The 24042-nt window shown below is 42.9% G+C and overlaps 1 protein-coding gene across 15 annotated transcripts in view; it reads right to left on the bottom strand.

Moving 5' to 3' along the window:
- Window positions 1-619: 619 nt before the first annotated feature.
- The window catches only part of DLC1 (DLC1 Rho GTPase activating protein), a 488697-nt gene continuing 465274 nt past the window's right edge, over window positions 620-24042 (bottom strand). For all 15 annotated transcript variants that reach the window (XM_072763589.1, XM_072763592.1, XM_072763595.1 and 12 more), the window contains 11 exons: window positions 18900-18963; window positions 14860-16283; window positions 14227-14403; window positions 10979-11138; window positions 10666-10864; window positions 8753-8966; window positions 7146-7260; window positions 6346-6564; window positions 5119-5336; window positions 3958-4131; window positions 620-3203 (listed from right to left, as the gene is read on the bottom strand). In XM_072763589.1, coding sequence (XP_072619690.1) covers window positions 3083-3203; window positions 3958-4131; window positions 5119-5336; window positions 6346-6564; window positions 7146-7260; window positions 8753-8966; window positions 10666-10864; window positions 10979-11138; window positions 14227-14403; window positions 14860-16283; window positions 18900-18963 — 3085 coding nt within the window. In that variant the 3' untranslated portion in view covers window positions 620-3082. The remainder of the gene's footprint in view (window positions 3204-3957; window positions 4132-5118; window positions 5337-6345; window positions 6565-7145; window positions 7261-8752; window positions 8967-10665; window positions 10865-10978; window positions 11139-14226; window positions 14404-14859; window positions 16284-18899; window positions 18964-24042) is intronic.

Raw genomic sequence — 24042 nt, forward strand, 5'->3', positions numbered from 1 at the left:
GCAGGGTGAGGACATTTCGCTCATTGCCGTGCCTTCAGTACTGAACACTGTGTGAGAGAAATAGTAGATGCTGAATAATTTACTCGATGAGTGGAAGAAGGAAATGGGTAGTGTGACAAAAGCCAACTGAATCTACAGTGGTGTCCACAAGGATGTCTCCTCTAACCTGATAACCTCCTGCAGCCTGTCAAACAACGAAAGCAGTAGGTATTTCAGGCTTAAGACGTATGTTTTCATCTTTATTCTATTTAGTCTTGAGGAAACCAGATCTGGAGGTAAAGGGGGGGAAAAAAAAAGCTTTGGTCTCTGTGTGTCTTTTTAAGAATTACGTTTGGTTTTTCCCCTACCCTATCCCCAGAGTGAGTCAAAATAAAATCTCTTCTAAAATGAGTATCAGTTTCTGAGAAACAAGATTGATTGAAACTCCATCACAAAGAACTCTTTAGATATACGGCATCCATGTGTCTTCACCAATTTAAACTTTTAAGATTCCATTAGGTTTAACAACGTCCACTGTCTGCAATCTCAAAACGGGCAGTGATACACGGAAGTGAGGGCTTCCAGCAGATGGCATCCTGGGTTCTCTTCCTTTTCAAATAACAGAAACTAATCCAATGAGTTCCATTTAGCAAATAATAAATTTATTAGATGCCTACAAGTACAAAACACGGAAAGCTGCTGTTGGGATTATAAAGATGTGTAGGAGAAGAGCCCTGCCCTCAGAGAGCGTACAATCTAGGTGATTAGTCACAATTAGTGAGTTGCGGCAATATCACTCTAGGTAACTCACACAGAGTTCTTGGAACATTCACATCCTTTGAATTCTCCGGTTGTCAAACTTTAAGGAATCCTTTCCACAGGAAAGCTGGACGGTGGGAAAGAGACCTTTTGTGGAATGAAATGGTGACCTTGGCTTTGCTTATGAGCATCTTTCTCTTGTTGGCTCCTTAGTCTTCTTTCTCAGCATCGTTTCCCAACGACCTTTGTTAGGAGAGAGTCTCCATGCTTCCTGAACCTTCACCAGGGTTTCCTGTTTGTTTAGTGAGTGGCTCAGTGGCAGTTTGGCCTTGGAATGATTTGCAGTCCGATTTTTCCTTCAGCAAATCTGATTTTCATCTTAGTTGATGCTAGAATGATATGCTTTGCAATCTATGGTTTTAAGGGTAGGAGTGAGATGCAATACACAGGAAAGCAGGCCAGACCTTTCCCTTTAAACATTTAATAGTGCACTTACGGATTATATTCTGTACAGATATAGAGCAAGTTATAAACCTCTTCTTTTATTTTTTTTTCACTTAGACTGTATTCATGTAAAGTGTATTTACATTAGGAAAAAAAAAGCCTTGAGGTACAAAACCCAAAAGAATATCTGAGGTATAAATACAAGTATATTTTAAATAATAATTCTTATCATGCTTTATCTATATTTGAAAGCACAGTGGACATGTGTACATGTTTATCTTAATAGAATGGTATATACAACATACAATCTTACAAATCTGAAAGCTATTAAAATTGAATATACAAGTATATCTTCATGAGGAACACTGATAACCAAAATACTCAAATTTTAAAACTCTAATCTTCCCTCTGCTGCAAATTCTTCAAAGAACCTTTGAAATAACACTGACAATGGTAACTAAATTATAACAAAATAAAAATCCTTCTTACAGCTCTCATTCATACATTATTCACTTTTTGATCCATACAAAATAAATTCACTAATACTGTCTCTTGAGTCAATCTCTAGGGTTACAGTAAAACCTGTACAAAGACCACCTAACCTTCCAAAAAACTCTGCTGATGCTTTCTGGTTTTTTTTTCCCCTACGATAACTATTTTTCTTTACCACTAAAATATAGTCCAAGGGCATCATTATAAAGGAAAAGAAAAAGAAATGTAGGGAAAACAAAGCAAAAAAAAGAAAAAAGTTGCAAAACCAGAAAAACTATTTGCTGAAAAGGACAAATCAAACAACTATGTATGTGCAGCTTCCAGAAACACTGTGGATAACAACAATCAACACTTGTCAAATTTTAATACTTGGGTTAAATTTACAGGGATTTCCTTGGGACACACATAGTTTCCTGTTTTCAGTGTGTCTTCGAGAGTTCTGGTTATAAACACGACAATGCAAAGAATTCCAACAGGTAAGAAGTTCTGAGGCTTGATTCAGGAATAAATGTTAGAGTGTTCAGTTGTTACATCTTGACTTAAAAAAACAGACACAAAAACCCCAAATAAAACTGTGCTTCTGAGCTAGTAAGGGCTGGGGGCGGGTGGGTGATTTCTTCCTTGAACTAATCTATACTGGTTAAAAACTATATCACTATTTGCAACCCGGTCTAACGACATGCTGTGTTTGAGAAGGGGTTGGAATCAACCTACTACAATTACTTTTAAGGAAAGAGGAGGTTGGTTTAAAAAAAAAAAAAAAAAGGAATGTGCTTAATAACTTGGAAAAAAAATAAGTGAACAAGGATGTTGGGTCCCCTTTCTGGATGGGTCCATGGGCAGTCAGATATCCCAGGTTAAACTGAACCTGACGCATCAAAATCCTTCTTGGAGGCGTCTCAGTGTGCCAGACACTGCGTTCCAACTTATACAACTATGCCATTCAACCAGCAACAAACACACATACACACACTCCTCTGTGCAAACCTTTCTTTGCTCATCTCAGTCAGAGAAACAGGTCAAAGAGTACCAACTATTCCAGTGGATACACAGTCCCTCAACACGCTGCAAATAAAATGACATAGGTACACATACACCAGTATCACAAGAGAATGAAGTATCTTCATTATTTTCTGTAATGTATTTATAGTTTTGCTTCTCAGAAGCAATTTGAATAAGAATACTTTTTTTTTTTTTGCACAGTCTTATATATTCCAGTCAAGGCCTAAAATCTAGACCTTCAACAAACAGGAAGCAGCTTTAAAAACGTCTTCAATTGCTAGTTGATCCCCACACTCTAAATTAGTTTTGTTTCAGGACTAGACTCAGAATCCACTCTTTCAAGGACCGGCGTGGGCTTCCAGAAACAAACATCCAGATGGCAGATGTGGCTGGTTGGCTTCAGGAATCACCTAGATTTTGTGTCTTTGGTTTCGGTGTTCTGATTGCTGAAAGAGTCTCGGATCTTCACAACTTCAGCTGCACACAGATGTCCGAAAGATTTTGTGTACCACTCTGGCATGTGGCCCCTACAATGGAAAGGAAAAGCAGAAGGGGTTCTTTAGATTGGAAAGCACTGCAATAAGCCGGAGAGGGTTCTGAAGACACTTCCATTTCTTGATCCAGAAGCCATGGAAGTAAAGACTATTACTCCAATTATTCCAAGGTAACCTCGTGGCACATCCATTATATGTCTTGCGAAGTTTCTCAAGGAAACTGTACTGAGTTCAGATTTTGAGTGCATTGTTCAGGGAAAGCTTTAGCATAGAGAACAAAAATAGATCACATAGAGAGTTGAAAATGTACCCAGATGCCAAGATTTCAAATGAGAATGTAATCACTTTGGAAAGTTTGGAGAGGTTCGTGTTTTTGTCTATACTACTGAATTTCATGAGTTTTCTGATATGAACCCACATTCATCAATGACACAGGGTGCAGGCCTGATTAATTACTAAAAGGGCATGTTATATATTCAAATACCTTTGACTATAAAATGTGAATCGTCCACTTGGCTAGCTCAAACTCTCATTTCCTATGGCTATGAACTCACGGCAGGAGCAGTGCATTCATATTGCTTTAGTGCCACTTTCTCTAAGGCATCAGAATTAGGAAGCAATTTCCACAGTACCAAGACACATGAAGGTGTTCCTTTATAAAGACTGCTCTTTAGAGAGCAGACAAGATACAATGATGTGTTCATTTAGGCCATTCTCTGTATCAGACAAAAAATCTCATCTTCTTCATGACCCCTCACCACGTCAAAAAATCAGAATCAGAACCTACCTTAAGTCAGCTCTGCACATGTAGGTGAGTTTAGATTTCCCTGATCCACAGGGTTCGATCAGATACCTGGAGAGGAGCACATTGACTCTCACCCCCACCACAGGTGCCCGGTCGTGATCCACAGAGGTGAGTAAAAGGGCACATGCCCCCTTTGGTAAATTAGTCCTCCATGTTCTGTAGAAACAAAACCAGAGGGAAAGGATGGAATTTCCTGGAAGCCAAGTTTCAAATGGGTCCTGCTGTCAGAAGAGACAGCTGAGGGGCAGGATGAGTTCCTCTCCTGTGTGACCCAGTCCTGGATAGATGGCATCTTCTGAACTATTGTCCAAGGGCTCTTGAATGACCAGCAACTCCATCCAGAGCCATTAGAGTGGGGATATATTCACACATCAGTTCTTTGAAAGAGAACTAGTACCAAGGGTGAATGAAAACCATTTTTACCTTTCACAAATGTATTATAGCACAGAGACATCCAGTTGAGTATTGCTCTGTTGGAAAGCTCTGGACTAATGATGTGCCATTTCCTCAAAGATTTTTGGAATTCCTCTTTCAATAAGGTCTCCAGAGTATTTATGAATTACATATAGTTCAGCTTTAACCACAGCTCACTTGGAACTTAAATGTTATTTCCTGGTTTATGCATTCACTAGCTGTCTCTAGCAAGAAAATCTATCCTAGAAGGGGCAAGAATCTGCTACCAACGAGCATATTCAATTGGATGTGCCTCTAATTCTTTATTTTCTTAAATCTTTAAAAAAGTTTTTATTTATTTATTTGAAAGAGCATAAGAGAGCATGAGCAGGAATGATGCAGAGGAAGAGGAACAAGCAGGCTCTGCATTGAGCACAGAGCCTGAGGTGGGGCTCGATCTCATGACCTGGAGATCACGACCTGAGTCAAAATCAAGCCGGATGCTTAACAAACTGAGCCACTCTGATGTCCCAAGTGTGCTTCTATTTCTGAGTTTGATTCCAAAAGTGTTCAAACTATTTTCAGGGATGAACACACTGTTGGAATATACAGAGATATGTTTTCCCTATTTGGAAGGGTTCGATATTATGTCAGAGGCATACCTTCTATTTTATATAATATTACCATCTTGGCACATTCAGTGATACCAGGCTCATCCTTGCTACTGTTAATCCATTTGGAAGCTCTCACCTCAAAACAACGTAGTCCCGAGCGGGATGGGGCGCCATACTGTTTTGGACATACTGGTAGATTTCAGTTTGGCTGTCTAGAATTTCAATCACTTTTGAATCTAACAGGTCTACATCCCAGAGGTGCTGCTCTTTAAGTAGGCGCTTTAGGATTTCCTCAGGCATTGCAGGGACTTCAATGGTCGACCGCCAAAGCCTCAGAGGTGGTCCTTCGCTCACCTGAAAAGAGGATATATTTTTCAGTGCCCAGACAATTCACACATATATTTTGAAGGCAAATTGCCAGCTGTATTTATGGTCATGTGTTTAGAGGCTAATTATTACATATATCCTGGTGTCCCCAAATATATTCAAGAGCAGGCTAGAAAGCCTTTTGACCAATTTTCTGGTCAAAATTACGAACATCTATTTTCTTGGGACCCGTGTAAGGGTCAATGCAATAAAGGAAGATCGTTTATCTGCATCTTAAAGCCTGCATGGCCATCCAGATGCTCTGTTTATTTATTTATTTGTTTATTTATTTTTAAAATTTTATTTATTTATTCATGAGAGACAGACAGAGAGAGGCAGAGACACAGGCAGAGGGAGAAGCAGGCTCCATGCAGGGAGCCTGACATGGGACTCAATCCGGGGTCTCCAGGATCACACCCTGGGCTGAAGGCAGGCACTAAACTGCTGAGCCACCAGGGCTGCCCTGTTTATTTTTTTTTAAGGTGGTAAAGACAGGATCAAGCAATACTATCAAGCTAAGCTTTATCAGCAAAGCACAAAGACGTCCCTGTCCTCAAGGGGCTTTTAATCCTAACAAGTTCATTTCTCCCAAGTAATCCTCACTTATTAAAGGGCCAAGAGAAGAATGGCTGAGATCAGAGGAGACATAAGGGGATTCTGGTCAAATTATAGAAAAATCTAAGCATGTTATAAAATGTCCTAAAGCCAATACCTCTCGTAAAACATTCCAGGGAGGTATAGTGGGATTCTGTGGAACTAAAGGATTTCATTAGATGGTCTGATCCCTACAACTGGCATGAGGTGAGTATTGTTCCTTGCTGAACTGGCTTCCACTTTTAACTGGGGAACTGAATCATCTGGCTGCCCAGGTCTACAAGGAACAAAGGGTAGGTGACAGATCCCTGTGGGAAACTATGTTGCCACAGGGTCTCACCTCTGATGAACCTGAATTCTGACCATGGGAACTGAGTCGGCTGACCACAGGGACAAGACTTACCTTCTTGTAGGACAGCTCAGCTTGCTCCGATGTAGAGTAGTTGACCCAGCCTTTAAACTTCTCCTTGACCTCTTTAAACAGGCTATCCACACAGTCCTGGAGGAAGTGCTGGTAGTCAGCCGACTCATCATTACGCAGGCGTCCCAATGCTTCTAGAGTGAGGGGCTTCAGCTCCTGTTCTGTGTAGGAATTCCGACATCGACTCATTTCCTCAGGAACCTGTTGGGGAAACAAGAAACAAAAAGGAGAGGAGTGTGCTCATCAGTAGAAGTCACAGCACAGGGGCCAGGTATTGGGTTCTCAGGGCAGTGCAAGCACTCCAAATACTCTGCTTCTAGCTTCTAGCAGACAGAGGAGTGGGCCTGCCGATCTCACCTGGTATCATGAAGATACAAAGAGATCACCTTCAAAGTATCTAAATGAGCCTGTCCTCATGTCAGGTATTCTCCTTGGAAAGTCGCAGGAGAAGGGTAAATGACTAACATAGGCTTACGTGGATGAGGACAGGCTTCTCAGATACAGAATTTATTTCAGAGAATTTGTCACTTTTGCTTTTTAAGTATAGGGATATAGAGATAGGCAAATGTCACTCAACACAGTAACTCTTATGCACTTATACATTATAAATAAATAAGATGTTCTTAGAAAAAGAAAAAAAAAAGACATTCACGAGCTATTTATATAATCTCCAGCTGTGGAAAGATCTTTTGGTATCATGTGAACAAGCACATGTGCCTAAGATTTTTGTCCCAGTTATTTACATTATCCTTAACAAATGACAAAGTTCCCCAACTCCTTACCTGGAAAAGCTTCTTGCATTCAGCAATCATATGGGCCAGACCCTGAGTGGCAGCAAGGTTTTCATTCAAATCTTTCTGATCTGGTTTGCCCAAACTTTGTTTTCTTTGCATTACCCTAGGCAGAAGAAATAACAGAGGGGAAAAGATTCAAATATTTATATGTTTTTAATTAATGTGTTATTGCAGGAAACCCAAAGGAGAGAAAGAAAAAAATCTATTTCACCGGAGCCTATTTGTTACTAAGAGGTTCAGGAGAGCTTTACGTTGGTCACTAAAATTCCTCAGTTTTATCAGCAAAACACAAAAACCACGAAAGGGACTGTTTTCAGATGGAGGCTATTTAAAGCCATCACGTAAAACAGGTTTCTATTTAAATAGGGCAGCTTGGAAGGTGTATCTACGTTGGTGGGATGAAAGAAAGGCAGCTTCCAGGGGGTGCGTGCAGAGGAGGCACTGTATGTCATGGTAAATAGTGTCACTATTCTTCACAGTTTAAATAAAATCCCCTCCTGAAGGTGAGGGGACCCTCTATTGTCTCCTAGAGGTTTTGTCTTAATCTTATCTGATCTCTCTCTTTGGTCATCTCAAGCACCCGTCCTATTGAAGTTGGAATGCCTCAGTTCACAGAGAACTAGATTAGAAGATATTTTAAGTATTGTAGGGCGTTCAGAAGCAAAGCTAACTTCAACTAGCACCACAGGCCTTGGCCTGTAGCTAAGGAATATCTGAGCCCAGCAAACGAATCAGCTGGGTGGGTCTGATGCATGGGGTTAAGTCCAGTTAGTAGCTCCTTTCTTAACTACTCTGCTGTGAGGCCCTTACGTGAAATGCTCTCATCAGTAAGCCCCAACTGGCCCTGCCATTTCCCCCTGGTCAGAGGTGGGCAAGTTACTTATTAAACGGACCCTCTCTGCAGTCTCACTTTCCTGCCAGGATCTTCACCTCCTGTGATTGTTATGAGGATTAAATGAGAGAATGAATGTCAAGGGCGTAGTCCTGTGGTTGGGTCAGAACGAGTGTTGAGCAAATATCAGCCTTTGATATTTCCAGGCCCTGTGACTTCTTCAGCCACTCCCAGCTTGCATACATCCAAGGAGAAACTTTGCACACAATTGGTTTAGGCCAGGTCCGAGCTTTGAGGCTCAATGTTATCCTTACTTCTCTTACAGCCAGCTGACTGACTACCTTATGACTTCTGGCACAGGCTGGGGGCTTGGCTTTCCTGGCCCTGCAGAAGCCAGTACAGCAAGGACTTTATTCCTTATTCCCACCCTGTTTTTTAGGGCAGAAAATCTGCATGATTTGGGGCTGGCAGAAGGTTTGATGGCAATGTCATGGAGGGTGCTGGGGAGGACAAGGGCAAACACTTGCCAAGGTAAAGCACATATTCAACTCTCTCCCTCAAAACCTGGTTGCCATTAGATTTTCTACAAAGTCACACCCCCAGGGGTGAGAAGAAAGGAGCAAAGTCCCGAGGTGGTGTTAAGGAAGGAGGCAGACTTCTTTTTGCTTAACTCAGGTGTGAATCCAAGAAAAAAAGAGGGACAACCGTGACGCCAAGGTCTGAAGAACGGAGCACACACATGCACACCTCGTCTGACCCGTACCTTGGAGAAGAATTCTCTCTCTTCAGGGTGTTGAGATGGAAAAGGGAAGGTGCTAAGCACACGGCCAGGTTGGTGGGAGTCATCTGGTTTTCTTTTACGGCTGCTGTGACATCGCTCAAGAAATAAAGAAGTGTCTGTAGGACCTCTCGGTTCTCATCAGGCAGGAGCATAATGGCGGCCTTCATGGCCTGCAGGCGCTGGTCCTTGGGCACACCTGTACAACACGAGCATTTCCCCCATCAACTCAGTGCTTTTCCACGCACATTGTGAGGAAACGTCCCAAAGCAAACACCAGCCCCAGCGACCTCAACCCAGTACTGAACAAGCACTTGCAGAAAGTGTACTTGAGGTTAATATGGAAGAAATTAGGGACCGCCACCAGCGTCACTACCCTCAAGTATTTCCTGCCTGTGAAGGAGGTAAAAATGTTTCAACACCCACCATGCCAATATCCTCCTAAATCCACCTCGGACTGCAACTGCAGATATGATGCAGAATTCGTTTTTCTTTCCTAAGAATATTTTTTAGAAATCCCCCGTTTACCATTTTCAATGACTGAAAACATTATACATGTTTATACCTTGATCAGTGTCAGATACTATCTTAATTAAGATATGTACAAAGGGATAAAAACTTTCTTAAGCTTTACACAAGATGTTCAGTATCTCTGGGGACTTTCCATAATTCTAACAGACCTGCTTATTCGTAAAATGCAGAAAGGAAGCTGCTAAAATATTCAATTGAAACAACAGATATTTTTACTAGGAATTTCTTGAAGTTTTGGAAAGCATGCTGAGAGACTATTATAAAAATATATGCTTGAGAAATAAGCCAGTAAAATAACATACATGCAGAAAATGCTGGGCTCAACCTTTGGGCCTCCTTTACGAGGCAAATCTGTCTTTTAAGAGGCATGTGGTGGAAAAATCAAGTCACTCAAGTGCAGCTCCATAGGACAAACCGATTAAAACAGCTCCATGGTTACAATACCTAACAAATACCGTGGTGGGGAAAATGTGACCTGTGTTTTCATAAAATCTGAAAGGATGAAACAAATAATGAAATAATCCAGACCAGCTCCATTTCTCATAAAATACAGTCCATTGCGCTGGTTTAAAGACAATTTGAGCACAGAGAGAAGCTGCTTTTATATTACACTGCTGTAACACCACGCTGAGCCAAGAAAAACATGGGGCTGTAAAAGCTATAATCCTGATCTTGATCATTAATTTAGACAACTGTTTGCTTGAAGCTTTACTTAAAAGTGAGAAGGGCATGAGTATTGTTTTCCCAAGTATTTCTGACAGAAGCTGAGATGAATAACAGAAAAAGATTATTTATTCATTTCACAGCAAGATAAAACACACAGACACCTGTGAAGTTTTAAACACAACAGGCCCTGCTAGAGAGAAGGTATCTGCTCTTCTAAGCATCTGAGATCACTGTTCTAGAAGCAAACAACAGAGCAAGAGCCTGGATCAGAAGGTAGGAATGTGCGGGCGCCTGGGTGGCTCACTGGGTTGGTTAAGCATCCGGCTCTTGACTTCAAGCTCAGGTCATGATCTCAGGGACTGGAGATGGGAGCCCCACATCTCAGGTTCCATGATGGTAATGGAGCCAGCTTACGATTCTTTCTCTCTCCCTCTGGAACCTCCACCCTCCAAAAAAGAATGTACACATGTGTAATTCCTCTAGTAATTAGAGAATTACGATAAGGGAAGTTTATTTTTGCATTATTCAACAGGTATACAGAAACCTGTTTCACAAGCATGGAGAAAAGGAAGAAACTGATGACTTATGTTTCCAAGAGGTCATCGCATGGGTCCAAATGAATGGCATTAAAGGAAGCCACAGGTTTCAGCTGGTCCCACTTTTTCTCAAGGCCAACAATGTTAAGATCAAAGAACACTTACACTGGTAGATCTGCAGAAAGGTTTCTGAGAGTTTGTTCGTCATTAGCGGCTCAGGAAGGTCTCGAAAATACTGCTTCAACATGTCTGCTACATCATAAGCAGATTGTCCCTCATAGTTGACACAATCTATGGCACTTTCATTCATCTGGCGCAGAGCCTGAATCCGGGATTTGACGCCTGATTTTCTGAAGAGCCCAACCTGTCAGAAGACAGACATTTTCAGGATAGAAGCAACATTTTCTACAAAATTATAAAAAGAGGCATGAATCTGAGGTCTCACAATTTGGTGGGACCTGCAAGCAGTGGTTCTCACCTGATCCAAACAGTGGTTGCGGAGGTAGCGCATGGCCTGCTGTATGCTCTGGGGCAGGGGCTGTCCTGTGCGCTGCACATTGACTGTCAGAGGGACCCCGAACACATTCCGGTCCTTGTAGTCTGGAACCTTGATCCTTTTCATGAACTTGGGCACAGCCCTATTTAATGAATAGTAGGGTGGGGGATGGGAAGGATGTTTATTTGTCTGTATACTCTTACCCATCTTTGCAGGTAAACCCTGTGGGCTTTAGATCTGTGCTGGTAAGGTGGCTATTTAAGTTAAATAAAATTATAAATTTGTGTTAGTCATAGTTCAAGCATTCCAGTAGCTACCATATGAGCAAATATAGAACATATACACCATTACAGACAGTTCCATGGGACAGTGCTATTCTGGATGTTCTGAGAGTTGGGGCTCTAAGGCCCAGTAACATTTTCTCTATTGGGGATTCTCCTTCCACTATTAACTTTGAGAACTGAGTCTATATTCTTAAGGGAGCTGTTGGGCTTCCTAACAAAATGGCAGCATTGGAAGGAACAACATTCAAGACCCTACTTAGGCACTTTGGACAGAATTTGAAAAACATGTTCCCATTTGTCCTGTAAATAGATAAGAATCATTTCTAAGTTTTTGATGAGATTCAAAGTATTTAGGGCATAAAAGAATTGTGTAATGCTGGATGAGAAAATAGAAAATACATGATGTTGGTCCAACATAATGAGAACCAACTCCAAGGCTCAACAGAGGGCGGCCAAGCTAATGACCTGAAGTCAAAATAAATTCTCCTGCTGATGACCCTGGAGAGCATAACATCTTTAGGTTTCTAAAAGAAGATGGAAAAGAACAATGAAGGTTTTGTGAGCCTACCCCAGGCTCCCTGGAGTCCTAAAACCAGGTCCAGCCCCAGCAGTATGTGGAACAGCAGGAAACCAATGTCATGCATTTAATGCTGTCAGGCAGAAATTTCAGCTCTACAAGTGACCTCTCTAAATGGGACAAGAAAGGGCGAGGCCAAACAGGAAAATAACTTTGTGTAGAATCTCTCTCCTGTTCCATGGATCCCACAATGTGAGGCTTTTACATTTGGTTTTGACTCACTGGAAAAACTGACCAAAACTCAAGAAGTATTACGGACTTTCAGATTCTTGAGGGTTTTGGTGGGAAGGGGGTGGGCAACTTCGAAATGAGAATGTAAAATATGCACTTTTAAATAGCCAGCAGGGAAAATATGACTCTCAGCACAGAGGAACACTGCAGAAGACCGCCTGCTTTGACTTCTGAGCGCTCACCAGCAGCCACGACACGTTACTGTTTATAGCTCTACGAAAGGTAAGACTGAAGTGCAGAGCCAAATGTGTATTTCCATACAGTTAAGTATATGGTATCATGGCTATGAGTGTGCATAATACTCGCTTTGTCGAGGGGGGAGAAAAGCCCAGCGGCGGAATGTGCAAAGAACACATTACGATCTCCACCGAGAATCCGAAGCATGTGGGGATAAACCGGTCAATACTTATTTCTGTCATTCAGAACAAACAACTTCTGTATTTAGCAAGGCTCACATAATAACAGCCTTTGAACGGGAGGTGCTTTGATGCTGAAGTTAAACTCATAGAGTCCTGAGGAGAGGGGGAGCTGGAGAGAAAAAGAACACTTCCGCTGCTTTGCCGACTCTCCTGGGCACCTCTGGTTTGCTCCAGAGTGCCACGAAGGAAACAGCCTGCTTCTTTGATTTGTATTAAAAAGCAGAGGTTGTGGGGATCCCTGGGTTGGTCAGCGGTTTAGCTCCTGCCTTCAGTTTAGGGCGTGATCCTAGAGACCCAGGATCGAGTCCCATATTGGGCTCCCTGCATGGAGCCTTCTTCTCCCTCTGCCTGTGTCTCTGCCCTTTTCTCTCTGTTTCTCATGAATAAATAAATAAAATCTTTTTTTTTAAAAAAAAGCAGAGGTTGTGCAACTGGGATGAAACACTCATATGAGTGAAAGGCTTAAGGATAGCCTGCTGACACTGTGAAATGCACTTGGATGTCAATCTGGAGATAGTTCTCTGCTTTGCACTGACAGCAGAAAAAGTAAGATACGCACACATTAGGTCACATCCGTGACCCATCCAGCCTAATGGTCTCCAGCTCATGTTATACACACCAAGAGCCGTATCTTTTAAAGTAATTATGGACAGTTCATCTGATGAATTTTACCTTCGTGTATATTTTAGCCTACAATACATAGAGCAGGGGCACCTGGGTGGCTCAGTGGTTGAGCATCTGCCTTAGGCTCAGGTGTTGATCCCAGGGTCCTGGGATGGAGTCCCGCATCGGGCTTCCCACAGGGAGTCTGCCTCTCCCTCTGCCTATCTCTGCCTCTCTCTCTGTGTCTCTCATGAATAAATAAAATCTTAAAAAAAAAAATCTTACAACAGTGAATTCCCTTATATTTATTATTCACACTCTGAGAGTCTCTTTTAGAAATAACAACTTCAATTTTCTAGGACAGGTAGATTTTTTGAGTGATGCTTCAAATATTTACAAATATTTACATCAAAAATGATTTTTAAAAGCATATAGAAAGAGCATTGTAAGGCCAGGACTGTACATCAGACATGTCAAAGTTGGTCTCAACATCCTATGATCTGAACAAAATTTTTCTTTCCTTCCTTCCATAAGTATGATTGGATACTGTACATATATTTTCCTTCCTTCCTTCCTTCCTTCCTTCCTTCCTTCCTTCCTTCCTTCCTTCCTGATTTATTTGAGAGAGAGAGAGAGAGAAAGAGAGTGCGAGGGAGAGTAGAGGGAGAGGGAAAGAGAATCTCAAGCAGTCTCCCTGTTGAGTGCAGAACCCAATGTAGGGCTCAATCTCACAAACTGGAGATGATGACCTGAGCCAAAATCAAGAGTCAGATGCTTAACCGACTGAATCACCCAGGCGCCCCTGGTGGGCTTTGTCTAACATCGGGAAGGAGGCCTCTAAACAGTGTGATGGAACAGCAATGGATTTTTACACCGACAACCAGCAATTTGATACCTGAGAGCTAAAACTTACTCAACCAATCCCCTTGCTTATTTCCTAAAGTTAGACTAGCTTGAGCAGTATCAAATATAGCCTCAAGAATGCAGAAATTACATCAGGATGATAGTCTAAAGGTATAATAAAGGATAGAACTGTCATATACCCAGTATTGGGACAGCATCAAGGAGGGGACCCAAACTATTGCCAATAGCTTACTGAGCACAGTAAATCCTTACCAGCTAAAACCATGCTTATTAGAGGGTGTGTATTTCTCCAGCAGGGCAGTTAACTTTAGGAGCGAGTATTTCTGCAGCAGGTTCATCTGGGCCACAGACTGGCAGTTGATCTGCAGGGATACAGAGTTTAAGCTCGGCCGATGGGAGCTCTGGAAACTGTGCCATCTCAGCCTGTGCCTGCAGGAGAAGAGCAGGGGAGGGAGTGAGTACAAGGACTTTTCAACAGGTAGATGCAAAATCAGCAGTGGCTGCTCACTGGAACAGAGAGGACTCAACTTTCATTCCATTCTTTTCCTCCCCCCGCTGTGGTAAAATACACATTATATACATGATCATCTTAACTGCTGCTAAGTGTACAGCTCAGGGGCATTAAGTACCCTACCCCGTTGTACAACCATCACCACCAATCATCCATAAGACCTACTTCCTCTTCCCAAACTAAAACTCTGTACCCAGAAACAATATCCATGGTTTTGGATGTTGGGATCTTCTGGTCTATCACTTTTCTTTGGGACCCACAGGGCTATGAATGCCAGATGTGACCCATTCTACCCCCCTACCCACCCCCAAAAGCAGAAGCAGTCCCTTTCCTGGTCTCCCTCCCCTATCTCCAGACAGAAGCAAAGTGCTCACCTGTTGGACCTTGTCAGGGAGGCCCCAACCCCAGAATCCCTCCTCTCCGGGATGTCCGAGGGCTCTTCGGGTTCATTCAGTGAGTTGCCCGTACTGTCCAGGTCACTGGGCGTGGCTCGGTCGTTGTCCACATCCAGGTGTATCTGTTTGGGAGAGGAGGGGCACGGAGAGACCGAGTCCAGGGCTGAGTCGGAGTCCCCCTCGTCTGAAAACTTCTCGGACCACTGGTTGACTATCCTTTGCATCCCCTTCACATGGTAGAGGATATCATCCAGCTCGGGGAAGATGTCCTCGTTCTCCAGGTCGGCCAGGTCCCCTGAACTGGAATAGAGGATGGAGCCCGGCACGTTGTCATAGATACTCAGGCGGCTGCTCATGGAACTGGAGGAATTGCGCCTCTTGAGCTCCTTGGGGCTGTCGCTGCTGTTTTCCCTCCTCAGGCTGATGTGGCCGGGGCCATGGAAGCTTCCAGTCCTCCAGTTGACGGAGCTGTTATTCCCTGAGGGAGGGAAACTGCCATTGGAGAGGGCCTTGGGGAAAGTGCCAGGCTTGTGATCTTCTGGGATGTAGAACACTGTGTCCTCTGGGTAGCTCTCGCGGTTCTTACAGTTCTGCTCCATAACGTTGTTGAACGTGGACTGATTGAACGGGTCAAAGCCCTCTAAGTACATGCCCACCCGCTTGTTGCAGGCACTGAGGCTCCGAGTCCTGGTGACCGGGCTGGGCGTGCTCACGGCGCTGCTGGTCTCCGACTGGCTGCTGCTGCTGCTGGTCTGTGTGGAGTTGGAGACGCTCCGCTTGCGCACGGCCGGCACGTTGATGCGGTTGCCGTTGAGCGCGGAGATCTCCACACAGTTGAGCTGCTTCAGCTTCTCCTCGTCCATCCCCTCCTGCAGGATGGGCCCGCTGATGATCAGCCCCAGCTTGGAAGGCGCCTTGTGCTTGCTGTGGGGCGAGCCCCTGAGCTTCAGGCTTTCCATGCGCTTCAGCAGGCTGCGCGTCTTGGACTTGGCGTTCTTCTCCTGGCCTTTCATGCTGAAGCTGAAGCTGGACAGTTCCTTGGGAGAGGGCAGGCTGCAGAAGGAGTCGTCATTGCCCACGAAGTGGCTGGAGGAGCAGACGCTGATGACCGAGTTGGTCCGGGGCGTTGCCGTGTCCCCCGCGTGGGGCGCGTGCACTGGGAGACTGCCGGTGCTGCTGAGGCTGAGGACCGAAGCCACCTCCTGGCGCTCGCTGAGCTCCGTCAGCATGCTTTCGTGGCTCGCCGCGGTCTTCAGGGGGGCCTCGGCGGGCGCCCCGGGGGCTGGGTCCAGCTTTGAAGAAAAGACATCAAACTCCTCCAGCCGTGACCACCTCTTGCTGTCTCTCTGGAAGGTCCACTTGCCGCTTATTGCACAAGGCTCGTCCTCATCCGAATCCTCACTCTGCAAAAACAGAATGGAGGCATTCGGTCATCGCTGGGACTGGCGGAGGGCAGGGAGCAGGAGGAGGGTGGGGAGGAGGAGGATGGTGGACAGCAGGAGGGTGGGGGGAGGAGGACGGTGGGGAGAAGGAGAGTGGAGACCAGGAGGAGGGTGGGGAGAGGAGGTGGTCAGAGAGGAGGAATATGGCGGGGAGGAGTAATATGGCGGGAAGCAGGAGGATGGTGGGGAGCAGGAGGATGCTGGGAGGAGGGGGACAGTGGGGAGGAGGAGGCCGGTAGGAGGAGGACGAGGAGGCCAGGGAGGAAGAGGAGAGTGGGGAGCAGGAGGAGGAGGACAGTGAGCAGAAGAATGGTGGGGATGAGGGTGGGAGGAGGAGGATGGCTAGGAGGAGGTGGAGGGTGGGGAGGAGGATGGCAGGGAGGAGGAGGGTGGGGAGCAGGAGGATGGTGGGGAGGAGGAGGGTGGGAGCAGGAGGATGGTGGGGGGGCGGGAAGGAGGAGGAGGAGGGTAGGGAGCAGGTGGATGGCTGGGAGGAGGGGGTGGGCTGCAGGGAGCAGGAAGATGGTGGGGAGGAGGAAGACAGGCAGGAGGAGGGCGGTGGGGAGGAGGAGGAGGGCAGGGAGCAGGACATGAGCTGGGGGCCGGAGGTACAGGACCCAGCTCATCTTATGCCATCAGTGTCAATCCACCCTTTATATCTTTATTATTATTATTTGATGATTATTATTTTATTATTTCTTTACGTTACAAAAGTGTACATCAGGAGATTAACAGAAAAAAGCCTGATCAAGTGTTTCAGGCTAAATAAGAGTTATTTTGTAGAAACTGTCAATCCATAGGCTGTTCTTTAATTGCTCACAGAGGAAAGCCTCTTGAAATCTGTGAAAATTCCAGGCATCCAAAATATTTTGAACTGGAGTCAGCAACGGGGAGGACTCCCTCTGGTCTGCCTCCAATTTTGCTGTCTGTTGATAGCATATGTTTATATTCTCTTTTGCAATTAAAAGGTAGTTTTCAGACACTAAGGACAGTAAAATCTGTGGCCACCCTAAAAGTGTACAAGGTCTCCAAACAGACCAGTGGAGACACGGAGCAAGGTAAGCCCCCCACATCTCTGCAGTCTGATACTTTTCAGCTTCTTACCTGTTCTTTTTCATCCCCTCCCCCTACCAGACAGGGAGTGGGGAGCTAATGCCACACGTGTCCTGTGAAGTTTCAACCTCAGACACGCTCCAGGCAATCAACAAGGCTTCACAAATACCCAGTCCTGACAGCATGGAACATTCAGAAACATGAAGTAACAGCTTTGTTGATTATGCCTGATTTATGGGCAGGACTCGGGGTTATGCTGCGTCACAAATATTGTATCTGAGCCTTTAAGGTGGGATTTCAAAAGGCACGATTCAGTATGATGCATGTCTTTCCCAGTGGTGTGGAAAATACATGACTCCTGTTTCACAGGACCATGAGTGGAGAGCATTAAACACTGACTTGTCGACTCTCTCCATAGCTCAGTGGGTGCTGAGGTTCCAGTTCATTTGTTTAAAAGGTTTAACTCCCCCAAGAAGGCAGCTTGTTGCAAGTCAAGGACTCTAGGATAATTAAAATTGGTACTCTGAACAATCAGAAATATGTTCTTTGACCAAACTTATTCCTGTTTACTCTAATTTGTGACACTCACTCCCAGGACTACACCCACCTCTTCTCCTAAGATCTCATAAAAGGCTCTCACATTTCATACACAGAAGTTATATACCACCATTTGACTAGAATGTGTGGGATTTCCTGCCCTTCCCTGCATCCTCCCCACCTCTTTTCTTCCTTCCAATCTCTCACTATTCTTCAGGAGCCCCCAAGCCAGCCTTCTCTTCCATCCCTGTACCTCTGAAACATGGTTACTGTTATATGTGGGAAGACAGAGTGTTCCCAAAGAACCGTAGTTTTAATTTCTGCAGGGAATAATGGAGGATTCACTGGGATTTCCTAAGCCTCATTCCTTTAATCTGTAGTAGGCATTGAATTAACAAGGCAAAATAATAGATGATTTGTTCCAATCAGAAAGTTGAAAAAAAACCCTCATAGATACAGAGAACAGACTGGTGGTTGCCAGAGGCAAGGGTCAAAAGGTGCAAACTTCCAGTTATAAAATAAATAAGTTTTGGGGATGTGATGGACAGCATGTGACTATAGCTGATAATTCTGTATTGTATATTTTGAAAATTGCTAAGAAAGTAGATCTTGAAAATTCTCATCACAACAAAAAAATGTTCTAACTATGTGTGGTGATGGACTTATTGTGGTGATCACTTTGTAATATATACAAATATTGAATCATTTGGTTGTACACCCAAAACTAATATTGTGTGTCAATTTTATCTCAATTAAAAAAAAACAGTAGGAAACTCACGGATTATTGGGTAAGTATCAGTTTCAATTACGTAAGGCTACTTGGTCTTTGGTAAACTTGACTGGATTATAACATTAAAAATGTAGATTTTTGGAACAAGGAAGCAATAAAGAAAGAGACAAGAGAGACAAACCCTCTTACAAAACACATAATCCAGCTTTTGGTCTGCCTCCTTCCCTCTCATCCCATAATACATTTTATATACTCACTCTTTTCCGATGAGGACTAATTTCCAGCTTCATCACCGCACATTTGTTTAGAGTATTTAGACGCCTACAGGGCAAAGAAATAATATTAGCAAATATATGGGTATTTGATATATATTTTTTCCAAACAGATGACCTATTTAATGAGTTTCTTTATTCTATAAAAAATTATTCTATAATTTAGAAGAGTATTAGAAACTTCTTTAAAAAGTAATGGCTTAAAAATACCATTCTGTTTTTTAAGCTTCTTCATTTACATTAAGTATTACTATTTTATAGTAAAATGACACATTGCTATGGTACTATCAGGTGCTTCTTATTCTTCATGGAACAAACAACTCTCAGTGAGGAAATTTATTCTCCCAAGGGTACCTAGGTCGATCCATTAGGTAGTTCCACATACTACCACAAAATAAGAACCAGTGATGTCTCTCTCCTTTCATAGAAACAGGAACATTAACAAGGAACCAAACAGTGTTCTTGGTAAATAAAAATAAAGGTATATTCTATCTCAAATCAAAATTCAAATAGAAAAATAAACCAATTTTTAGTTGTAACAAACAATTATCTGTAACAAATAATAATCTTAGGTACTCTGTTCAAAAGTTTAGTGAGTTCTTACACAGAAAGGAAATTAGAGTCTCTTTAATACCCTATTCTTTTTACACCTTCCTATATGGGACAAGATAATGTTTAGTACAGTCATAGCAATAGTGCAAATGATTACTGGAAAAATGTTTATACAGCAGCTTTAACGGTTAAAATCTTTACAGAGTTCAAGACTAGGCACTTGAATCACATTCTTCTTTGGAACAAGAGTCGTATTTTCACTTTGAATACTTTTTACCCCTGCCAAGACGTAATGTCAATTTATAATTAGGGAAATAATTTAGGTTTGTTAGAAATGAAATGCTAAAAGAAAGAAACACAAAAACCAAAATAAAAATCCACCCCCAAATAAAAGTCCTCATCAGGAAATAATGAAATAGCTGAAAAAGAGAAACCCCTTTATATGTACAGAAATACACAGTCTGTAAAAGTGTGAAGGACAGCCCTCTCTAACAGCTTCCAGATGACCAGCACTTAGTCTTCCTCAAATAAACCTTCAGCAGCATATCTGCTGTCTTCCAAGGCCAGCTATCCAGTTTTTCCTACAATGGTGATTCTTCCTTTTTCATAGGATAAGAACATTTAATTCACATGAATTCAAACTGACCAGGAGGCTGCTGGTAGGCTTTATCTTTGGGATTCTGCTCTTGCAACTTGTCTCACAACTTGATGCAGGAGGATAGAAAGTATTTTTGCCTGCTGATAAGACTGGCTTTGATTTCATAGATTACTTGGTAGCCTGTTTATAGAATAAACAAAGATAACTCAGAACGCCTGTGTAGCCTGTGTTCAGAAAAATGCTCTCTGTTGACGGGGAGGGAAAGAAAACAAGTAACTAAGAAAAAGCCCAAACTTTGAAATGAGTGGATGCAAGGTCCCTCCCTAAAGGGGCATGCATTACCTAAATGACTTAGATCCACAGTGTTTGAGTTCTCAAATGTTTTCAAGATTTAAAGAATCCGGAATGGTTACAGTTAGTCTCAGGTCTGGGTTTCATTAATCAAACCTGTAATCAAATACCCACTTGACTTCATTTGGCTTTAATGGTTGAGTGGTGTTTATAACCAGGTTTACTAGGCATGGAAGCCTTTGGCAGCGGGGGGAGGGACTCACTTCACAAATTCTAGATTTGAGTCAAACAAAAAAGACCCCGGAGGCTAGTTTTATAAAGGTCAACGTTATCTTTTTTTCTGTTGGTAGCACTAAACTAATGGCAGTTCCATTTTGAAGCCTAGAAGTTATTCCCTGGAGTTTCTGTAAGATTCATTTATTCCCAGGACCTCCAAAGAATGCCCACTGGTGAGATCTTAGCTCCTTGGAGAGGGATCACACTGACACAAAATAGTCACAGCTGGATGAAAGGGGGCTCGCTCTGGGTCAGGCACCGTGCCTCGCACCTCTTAGGTCTTATTTCACTCTGGTCCCCACAACAACCCTATGGCACAGCTATCACTGTTTTCCTTCCTTTTATAGACGAGGACATGGGGGGGGGGGGTTGGAGAGGTCATGAATCTTGTCCAAGGCCCCAAGAGTAAAACATGGCGGCTCTGACACTCAAAAACAGTGTATCCTGGATTCTTTTCCAAAATTAATCTTAACGATGCTAATAATACACAGGAGCAGCTTATGTCCCATATATGATTCCCCAAAACTAGTGGCAGCACACTGGTGTCACGCACCATCTGTCTGGAAGGCTGGGTTGCTCCAACCCCCCAGAGCCCTCACCGGGGCCCAGCTCCACAGGAATGCGTCAGGCTTATCTGCTGGGCAGCCTGTACCCTGCTCTGAAGAGGGAGGGGGGACAAGGTGGGCTGTCAAAGGCTCATGACTTTGGCTGCAGGGAGCTGTAAGCACCCTGATAAAAGCACAGCAGGCAGGCATTTGGGCCTCATTTAAAATGAAATGGGGGAAAAACCACGAGAGACATGTAAAAGAAAAAGGAACAATTTTCCAAGTCAGACCTGACAAAAATTGTTCCAGTTCTTAAAAATACTTTTTTTGGAATTAGCACAATTGCTTTAAAAATTTACTTGCTTCCTTTTAATAGAACAGAAATAGTAACAAAGATGAAATCCACCATGTGGCAGGCTGCTTGACCTAGCTGAGGGGTTTCAAGGGCTGCTTTACAACAAAGCGTGGGACTGAAGATGAGAGTTGGGCTATGTACTTATCATTATACGATTATCACCTTATTTACATAATTCTTTGGTGAGTTGATAGGAGTTGGTTGTTAACTCCAAAGGAAAACAGTGATACGGAATATTTTTCAGAAAAGAGACAAGATCATTTCAATGTTCTATAGACTCAACGTGGGCCTTGAACTCATGTCCCTGAGATCAAGAGTTGTATACTCTTCTGACAGAGCCAGCCAGGTGACCAAAGACAAAGATCATTTCAGAAGATCATTTCAGAAGACGTGTTCTGATAGTAGGTCACAGATTTGCATTATTATGTATATACTTTAAGGTAAGCAAACCACTCCCCCAGTATTTTTTTTTTCACTCCCCCAGTATTAATACTGAATGTGATCTTTTCATGGTCTTGGCCTTATCATTGGGTTGGATTCTATAGCAAAACCAACAAGACTGGGACAAGAGCTGATCTCTCCAAGGAAATAAATACAAAAATCCCTTATAAGTATATGGGTAAGAACGTTGGTGAGTGATCCAAATCCAAAAAATGTGGTAGTTTCATAACTAACTTTTGGTCACTATCAAACTTTGTATTAAGATAGTATCACCATGATCCTCAGGAAAACATTAAGTTGGGGGTGCCTGGGTGGTTGTCAGTTAAGTGTCTAACTCTTAGTTTTGGCTCAGGTCATGATCTCAGGGTTGTGAGACAGGGAGTCGGCTTAAGATTCTCTGTCTCTTTCCCTCTGCCCCTCCTGTTCATGCTGTGTCTCTCTTTCTCTCTCAAATAAATAAATCTTTTTTAAAAAAAGAGAAAGAAAAAACATTAAGTCTACAAGCCTTCCCCTAAGTAGAGTCTGCTAAGAAATCACCAAATATTCTGAGTGTTTATAATATATCTTTAAGCAGAACACTAGTGTGTACATGGGAGCAGTTCTAACATCTGTGTGTGGGTGTAGAGGTGGGGAGGGTAGCAGGAAAGAGAAACCAAAAAAAGTTATTTTGTTTTAAACAAATTTAAAAACGTTTTATTAAAGGTAAAAATGTTAAAATTGATATTTAATAATATTTTATGAAGTAATACTTGGCAACTGAGTTTGGGTAATCCTATTACCATATACGTATTTAAAACCAACTTCCCAAAATATTTCAACAGGGCAAAAGATGGAGGTCTATAAGAAGTCTGTCCCTCTGGAGAGAACTTGACAGATTACAAACTTTCGAACCACACTACAGCTTCATGATTTACTGGCCCTCGAATTCCATGGACTGAGAAACTATGTGGAAGAGGTGAGTATAGCTAAGGAGATGAATATCACATCATCAGGAAAACAGCTATCTTCCACTGCTGTGCTAACAACTCAGAACCTGTAGTGCATTTCAAAAGAAGATGCCCTCATCGTTTTCTTCAGAACATTTGTTTAGGTCTCTCAGAAGGAAAATAATTTGCCTTGAGCAGTCTCGGTGAACACAGACAAGAGCCCTTAAGGTTTCCATTACAAACAAGGTAATGACCGTTACTATGAATTCTGAAGCATTTCCTTTTTGTAAAGAGAACCCAACCTCAATACTTTCTCCACATATTCAAATCTGGGCCTCCAATTTTGGCGTAATTATTTTCTTTTCTTTTTTCTTCTTTAAGATTTTACTTATTTATTCATCAGAGACACACAGAGAGAGGCAGAGACATAGCTACAGGGAAAAGCGGGCTCCCTGTGGGGAGAGTGATGCAGGACTCGATCACAGGACCCTAGGAATCATGATCTAAGCCAAAGGCAAACACTCGACCACTGAGACACCCAGGCATCCCTGTGCCTCATAATTTTCAAAGCACTTTGGGACACCCATTACCTCATTTCCTCCTCACACTTAACCTCTGAAACATCATCCTCTGCACCCACAAAAATGGAAACCCAACTAGCATACACTGCAGAGTCCAAATACAGATGAAGGTTTAGCTGTTTCTATGCTTTTCTTTTCACAAAAGATCCAGAAACACAGATTTATTCCCTCTAAAGAGAAGTGGCTTTTGGAATAGAACGGAAATCACAATGTGCCATGGCTGACTGTCTCCTCAGAGGAGGGCAACTAAATTTCAAACTGATATTAAAAGAAAAAAAAAATCAAGAATCTAATTATGACTAGTTTGGGTTCCAATGTTGCAGTGATATTTTTATGACCCAGAAATTCCTAAGCTGTTGCTGCTGTTCTGAGGGCCCACTTACTAAGTGGCATAAAATGTGTGAAATGGTTGATCTGACTCAGTGCGTAAATATTTCCTAGGATCCATCTTATGAGTGACCTCATTTATATGCGTTATCACCAATGATGAATTGAAAAATAAATTAATTCTACCCCACAGCTAAGCATTAAAACATTTTAAAAATGTCTGGAGTCGTTTACAT

The sequence above is a fragment of the Vulpes vulpes genome, chromosome 7 (assembly GCF_048418805.1).
Source record: "Vulpes vulpes isolate BD-2025 chromosome 7, VulVul3, whole genome shotgun sequence".
In the NCBI taxonomy this organism is placed as follows: domain Eukaryota; kingdom Metazoa; phylum Chordata; class Mammalia; order Carnivora; family Canidae; genus Vulpes; species Vulpes vulpes.